The following is an 8,087-nucleotide window of genomic DNA, read 5'->3' on the forward strand; positions in this document are numbered from 1 at the left end:
TATGGACCTACTTTTCTACTGCATGTCTTACGGGAGCACATAACAATTGATAAATGCCAAGATGCCCCCCTATGCAACAGTGATTTTAACACCTTTCGGTTCACTAACAACACAAGTAGCCAAATAATTGCATTGTGTGCGAGGGACATTGCATCCTATGATACATTTTGAGGATGCGTAGCGCGAGAATGCCCTCTCCATAAACATCCATTCATTTCATCTCATAACGGCTGGAAATAAATGGTCGCTTTTGTACTGACAGCTGGCCAGAATTTACTTTTGACTTCCGGAACCAGGACTAAAGAAATCAAAGGCAGGGGCCGGTAATTGCGAATGTCAACCGGGATTAGCAGGTTAAAGGCCTACTAGGCGCGTGCAAAATTTAAAACTTCACCCTCTCGGCGAGGGACTTAAATTTAGCAAATTTTTGTATTTTGTCTCAATCAAGTAAATTATAAATATATAACTAGATCTGGTAAATATTTTTTATCTGAATATGGCTATTAATCTATTCTGATTGGGTGTATTTATTTTTAGAAATTGCAGCGAATTTTTAACTAGCATTTTACTGTAGATGCAAGATGAATTCCCTCTGCAGCTCTTGTCAAGCTCGCTTGTGATGCAGACCGCATTGCAGAGGCCCCGCCATCGCCGAGCTCGACCGCCGAAATGACCAAAGCGCAGGCGCCCACTTGCTCATCCGTTGATATCTCGCCCTGTGCACCCCCGCTTTAGCAGTCTTTTCTGTATGGGCCAGCCGGACGAGCTCGCTCGCCCACCCTGCAGCAGCAATGGAGTTCAGGGAGTCGACCCTCAGACCCCGCTACTCCTTGGAAGCTCAAGCCCCACCAGAGCTCCCTTCGTCCAGATTCTTCAAGCCCTAGTGTTGCATCGACCTCTTAGTTCTCCGCCCTCTCCACAGGATGCCTTTTGATACCACTCCTGGTCAGGTGCTCTCCAGCATCCCCTCTTCCTCTGATAAACGCCGAAGCTCAAAGCTTGGTGGCTGTGCCAGCGTTTTGTTTCAGATCTTCCATGGAAAGCGATTGTTTCCTCGGAAATCTCTTCCAGCAGGTTCTCTCTCTCTCTCTCTCTCTCTCTCTCTCTCACACACACACACACACACACACACACACACACACACACACACACACACACACACTCACACACACACACACACACACACGTGCGTGCGTGCGCGCACCAACGCACGCCTATCTTACATAGGGATACACTCCACAGATCCATGTACATATGCAGGTTCCATTCTGGTCTTTTGTGGAAATTATTGCAGTTTTGTGACACACAACTCCGTATTGTCAAGATGTGCACACAAAATTGTGCTTTTTGATTTGGCTAATATCAATTAGACTAATTCTGTTTATGCTTCTCGATGCCAGAAAGGCCAAAACAGGTGGCAAGTAATTACACTGACGAAAAACTGCCGATCGCTAAGCTGTTACTTGTAAGCTCTTTCTCATCCTGGAGCTTAATGACATAAGGAAAGGATTTATTCTTGTTTGTGTAAGCGTGTAGATTGTGCATTTTGTTCATGTTGATTATGGGGTTTTGATTGCAGATAGCTGATGAAAATAGAAGTGGCCCCTTGAAGGATGCAGATGAAGATGAAGATATTGACATGGAGAATGTGGCCATGGCTGAACCTTATGAAGAGAAGGCTCCTAGGAGGACTCCAGGTGTGGTTGCAAGGCTCATGGGCCTCGAGACAATGCCATCTCCTGAAAGTGCGTGTGGCGAAAGGAAGCAATCTGAGCTTCGTAACATTTATACAGATAACGAATTGTACACTGATGGTCCACTGCCTGAGAGACGTATCTCATCAGCAGCAGCTGTGCACCAATTTTCTTCCACATTACAAGGGTTCAAATCAAGAGAGTTCAAAACAGATTTGCCTGCAAGGTTTGCTGCACGTCAAAGAAAAACGGTCCAGGATGGCACTGCTAAATCTAAAGTTCTTACCAAAGTTCCTTCATTACCGCCCCATCACCTAGATGCATCATTCCCGTCCTCTGCAAAGGGTGATTCCTTGAACAAGAACTCCAGGCGCATTCAGAAGATTGAACATTTACTCGAAGCTGCACCTCAAATGCTCAAGGCCAACGTGCAACCAAATCGTCAAATTGGAAGCCAACGACTTCAGACGAAAACTGGTTCTCTTAACCCAAAAAGCCAACCTATGAATTCTGAAGCTCAAGCTCCAGGCAGTATACGAGATGAGGCAAAGACGGCACAAGCTGCACCTCGCTATAGCAGTAATGACATGATAAGCAGAAGGCAGATGGCAGATACACAAAGATCACAGTTAACTCAACAGCATATAGGTAGTAGCTTCAAGGGTTCATCGAATGACGCTACCCTCATCAAGAGGAAACATGGATATCAACGAGTGTTGGAGGAGCCAAAAGCTGTCTTGGCAGAGAAATTGAGGTCCAATGTGCAACGACAAGATGAAGCCAGGAGGAGGTTAAGCCAACCAACAGTTTGCAGCTCCATTAAAGCAAGACCATCTAGGCACCCAAGCCCTCCAAAGTCTTTTCAGGATTCAAGTGGTGGTGCCTGCTCGTCTCAGGCATCAAACTGCACGCCTTCATCTTCTGCTGGAGCAATATCGTCTCAGCTTGTCAAGTCACATGTTGGAAGCAATAATGTTTCTGCAGGAAAGCATTCAAGCTCATCCGCAAGAGGGTCCTTAACAAAACTTGATGACGTCAACGAAGTTGTGGATACCATGCAACCTGTCAAGTCCATGTACAACAAAGTAGCAGATTTACCTTATGGGAATACGACCATATTAAGGAATTCGGATGCTTCTCATACTACCGAGCCTGAGAATAGCTTGTATAGCCAGTTTACTCAAGATGGATCAACATCATCAGCTATCTACTCAGAGAGCCTTCAAAGAAGCAGCTTGGAGAGTTCGACCTCTAGTGACCCTTCCCTCTCTGAGTTCACGACCACTTCAGAAGAATGCTCAAACTTCTTAGGGGGAGAAAACGTTGCAATGCAAAAACAAATGCATGGCATCAAGATGGCTTCAGATTTTTGCTTGACGGAGAGCTCTTTTGAGAGCCTTTCTGAATCTCTTGATGTGAGTTATGCTGAAGATACAGCATCTTCGCATACGCAATCCGATGACACTGGCAAAAGTGTGGATTCAGCTCATACATATTCTGGAAGAAACACAGCTGCCATTCTGCAAGAGTTGCTGACTGCTTTGAGTTCATCGACACAGAAAAAGTCTAGCTGTGCTAAGAAAAAGGAGGGCACAGTGCCTTCCTCTTTGGATTCTGAGCTAGAGAAACCTCAAATTTTTTCAGCTGGCAATGCACACTGCAAGGAAGATTTTTGCATGGAGTCCACTTTTCAAGATTCAGCATCGTCCACTTCCTCAGACAACTCCCAGCTCTCACAAGGTATGTTTATACACCTGTACTAAGCATGGTCTATGTTGAACCATGAAATCACCTACTGTGTGTCTGTTGTTAACATTGTCTAGTGCATGTGACATATAGATATGTGTGTGTGCGTGCGCACGCGCGCATGCGTATATGTTCAATAGATTGGATTATATACATATTTTTGTGTGTGCACGCCTGCATATGTTCACTAGATTGGATTAATACACATAGTTATAGCAGACCTATCATTCATTGATTTCTTCAAGAAGTATATACATGCTGGATGCAGTATGTTAAGCCTTTTTTCATATGTTCATAGCCTCTGCAACGGCAATTTTTAAGGTTTGAATTAACATGGCAATATTGCCTGTTTCAGGAAATGAAGAGTATACCTCGATTACAAGTAAGGATCGTGTAAGCATTACTGAAGTGCAGGTTGAGGATAAACGTCCGCATGGAAGTTCAGGTACCGGAAGAACCCAGTTGCAGCATGGACTTTCCAGAGATTGTGAAGCACTTATGAGCACTATATCCAAGCTACATCGCATAGATCCCGAAGTCATCGGCTTGAAAGTGAGAACAGCAAAAGACCCTGGGGAACAGGCTGTACTCACCTTTGCCTCTCCATTGTCTTGGTGTTTATCTGACTTTGACAGACCCGCAGAGGAGACCCAACAACTTGATCACAGCCTGTCTAGCTCTTCGAATCTTCCAGCTGATGATGATATAGATAGCATATACATGTCAGACATTGGGTCGAGTTTCATAACTGGACATAATGAGGTTGCAGTTTGGAACAAGAAGCTAGTCACTGATTGCATCAATGAGGCTTTCAAGAACTTGAGTCAACAGATGTATAAGTTTTCTTCTTCGCTTTCTGAGCCGCCATCAGCTACCCATGTTTTGAGTAGAGTTTACAAGCAACTTGATGAATGGAGAGGGATGTCAACTCACATGAATTTGGACGATATAATTGAAAAGGAGATGAAACTAACTACCAGAAGTTGGCGCAATATCGGCACTGAAACAGAGGAAGTTGCTGAGGTGGTGGAGAGTACCATCTTCAGCGGATTGTTGGAAGAAGTGTTGCTGGAGCTTATTTAAGGTCGATTGCTTCAGAAACTTCCCACATTGTCAATGTACATAATCCATGTGATCATGGGTGGGTAGACAATGGCAGCAGATAATAAAGAGAAAAACAGATGAGAGAAAGAGATGCATTTGGGCAGCTAAGGCCTCTGGTAGTTGCATTTCTGCCGGCTGCTTTCTGGAGAGCTTACAAGAGAGAACGCTCGGGAGATCTTTACCCATCCATAAAGCTCAGGGATTTTCTATGGACAAGCTAAAGGTAATGCTAGTGGATGCACTTGCTCTCAAGCAAGGGCCCTGGGGTCTTTCTAAGAGCTTATGAGGAAGAGGGAGCCACAAGAATACTTCATTCAGCTCATGCGAGACTGCATACCTCGTATTGAACCAAGGACTATGCCCAAGAGTAAGTAACAATGAAGCATTGGAGTTCAATCAGGTTTGCTCTTGGCAGTAAACTCATTGAGTTTTCTGCAAGCTACTTATTCAACAGAGCTGGTGGAAACAGTTCCCCATCTATTTGGCTGGAAAAGCCTAGTGACTAAATGTCTCTATCTACACCTGATTACATAGAGTAGCCATGTTATGCATGGAGTAGCTTTGCTCTGTGTGAGTTCACATCCGAGCTTTTGGTATTATCAGCTAGAGATCTATATTTGCTAGTTTTTGGGAGCATTATGCAGGCACCCCTAATCCAGGGGTGGATTGCGGTTTAGTAGCTGCAGTCAAAATGTGGATTTGCTGCAGATTTTGGAGGATCCAAAAAAAGTTCTAAAAGTATGCAGAGATGAGTTTAAAGTGATGCGGGCTTTTCATCTCTATTAAGATGGAGCCCGTGTCTAAAATCTAGAATCGCAGTTGTGTAACCAATTGCTGTTGTTTTGTCAAATCATTCATGAACACCATAGACTGTCCAGAATTTTCTGGAATGTAAGTCCTGTTTTTTCCAGATTTTTTGCTTGTAAATATTGAAAGTAGCAGATGATTTTTGTCGCCAATGTTTGCTACATTGCCTACTTTCAGTCTGCTGTTCTTCTCTGTGGATGTTCTGGGTTGGAAGGATCTGTGAACAAGGTATAAAGCTTTGGTATTGCTACAATTGTCTAGGGTAAAGGAGCCAATGATGGGATGGGGTCCAAACCAAGGCCAACATTAAGCGGGATTTAATTTGTCGTGCAGATCTTATGGATTCAAGATTTTGCTGTGACCAGAGCTTGACATGAGCTTTCTTTTGATATCATTTTCATCCAAAATAATTATTTGCTGTAAGAGATTGAGTCATTTCACTTTGAATTTCCTTGTATTGGCTCTTACATTTTAGATTTCCTAAAGTTGGCTCCTTTATTCTACATGGCAGTCATTGGGGTGTGAGGAACTATTTTTGTCGAGAACTTTTATTCAAAGAAACAACCCAAAGAGGAGAAAGAAAGGGGTAGGGAATGGTGAATGACCATTCCCCAGAATATTGATGACCCCATGGCGACCGGCCCAAAGAGGAGAAAGAAGGTGTAGGGAATGGTCGTGCACTGACCATTCCCACTAATCAGGGCGATCGGCGGAGGCCGGCGGGAGCACTGATTATGGGAATGGTCTGTGCACGACCATTCCCGGATGTCAATGGTCGGGGGAGTGGGGGGCCATTAGCCTTGTGCCAAGTGGCAAACCTGATGCTTTGTCACAGCAAGACAGTGCGCAGCTTGAATTCCAACAACCAACGTGTCAGCTTCTCAACACACAATCAGCAACAAGATTCCCATTGCTGAGGTGTCAGTGGCAGAGCCCATTCTGCATGCTGATTTGTGAGTGTCTGATTGGGCTGCAGGTGGTGATATTACGTAGGCTGAGTTGGCGTTCATCTGGTGGCTGAAGCTAGAATTCCTTGATATAATGGACAGTGGATGTACGGCCCAGATCCACTGCCCCCCACCCCCCGACCTTGACGGGGTCATTAAATGACTATTCCCCATAATATGTCGAACCCATGGCGACCGACGGCAGCCGGGAGCCATGGTGGGAGTCAATTTTATGGGAATGGTCATTAAAATGACCATTCCTTGGCTGTCAAGGTCCAGGGGAGCTGAGCCAAGTACTGGTCTCTGATCCAAGGCAAAGTACAGTCGTGCAGCGTTGTGCATTATTCTGCATGCTGAGGTGTCGAATAGTCTTGCAGCGCAGCTACAGCTCGTTATTCTACATGCTGAGGTGTTGTACACACCTGCAGTGCAGCTAGAGCTCGTTATTCTACGTGCAATACAATCATTGGCATTACTGCCATGCAGATTACGAGTGCTCATGTGTCTGACATCTGACAGGCATCGGCAGAAATTACAGGGTTGAACGGCTACTAGATAAATGGCGCAGATGTCCTGTCCGACGACCCTGGACCTTGACGATAAGATTAGATAAGTCCACTCATTTGGGATTTCTTTGGGCATTGCATGGAAGCTCATCACTAGCTCATCAGTTACCTCATGTGGCTGGCTGATTACTGATCTCTACTTTACGTAAACTCTTTGCTAGGTCATTGCGTGTGGATCTAGGGGAGAGCCTTTTCTTTGTGTAGTGTCAACCTTCTATAAGCGCACGCAAGGCCCAAGTAAAGCCTGGATTATTGGACCTGATTGTGGACATGGATGAAGCTTGTCGATCAGTGCTACAGGGCCAGTTAATGATGGCAAACCTCTTTTCTTCCTGTTTTCTGAGTGTAGTCTATGTTTATGTGGGCCATTGTGAGAGAGAGAGTTGACGACTTGACATTTTGTTGTTCTATTCTAAAAGGAAATTGAGTAGTGGGCCATACACTCTCTTTCTCATTGTCATATGTAGGCCATTGTGACCTTTCACCTTGTTTTTGGGCACCCACTAAGTGGAATGTTGCCACTGATGCATCTAAGTTGGCCTATAGGCTGGCTTTGGCCTCCACAAGTCATTAATGTAACGTTCTCACTCTCTTTCTATTAGTTATCTCATGTCTCTCTTTATAATGGGTCTTGAATTCAAGACTTGTCCGAGAGTTCTCTTTAAATTGTTCCTATGGCATTGAAAATTCTCCTCCCTCTCTCTCTCTCTCTCTCTCTCTCTTGCGCGTTGAGGCACAAAAGGTGAGCCATCACTTCATGTGGCAATAAGTAATCACTGCCTACCCGGCGAGCTAGGGTTTGGGTGCCTCCCCTGTTTTGCCTGTGCGTCGCATTGAGCAACTCCAACAATGCTGCGTGGGTTGGCGGGCTCGTAGGCGGGTTGTCTGGGGGCTTAGCGACGCATACAAGCAAAGCGTTGAATGAACTGCAGGTTCACGGTTTGCCGAGCTGGGGTTTTGTGGGTTCGGGAGTAGGAAGGTTCCGGAGCATGCCCCCACCCACCCTCTGATTAAATGGCATGGGGTCTTAAATGAGCCCCCAGTCATGGGATCGACGGCACACGCTCGAGGGTGGGGATTACGAGGAGATCGGACAACGACCAAAAGTTTGGCGGCGATGCGGAGCGGGGATTCGAACTCAAATGAGCGTTGTGGCAGCCCAATGGGCTAACTAGGTGGAAAAGTGTGTCTCCACATTTACTTATGCTTGCTTGAGTTTACAC

At 45.3% G+C, this 8,087-nt stretch overlaps 1 protein-coding gene across 1 annotated transcript; it reads left to right on the forward strand.

The window, feature by feature from the left end:
• The first annotated feature begins 584 nt into the window (after positions 1 to 584).
• LOC147440434 (uncharacterized) lies at positions 585 to 5,503 on the forward strand. The gene is made up of 4 exons (XM_086530169.1): positions 585 to 1,074; positions 1,401 to 1,465; positions 1,580 to 3,434; positions 3,796 to 5,503. The coding sequence occupies exons 1-4, from the start codon at positions 924 to 926 to the stop codon at positions 4,521 to 4,523; spliced, it is 2,799 nt and encodes a 932-aa protein (XP_086386295.1). The 5' UTR covers positions 585 to 923; the 3' UTR covers positions 4,524 to 5,503.
• Positions 5,504 to 8,087: the final 2,584 nt, after the last annotated feature.

This window comes from Adiantum capillus-veneris, chromosome 15, assembly GCF_014529385.1.
Source record: "Adiantum capillus-veneris isolate H3 chromosome 15, ASM1452938v2, whole genome shotgun sequence".
In the NCBI taxonomy this organism is placed as follows: Eukaryota; Viridiplantae; Streptophyta; class Polypodiopsida; order Polypodiales; family Pteridaceae; genus Adiantum; species Adiantum capillus-veneris.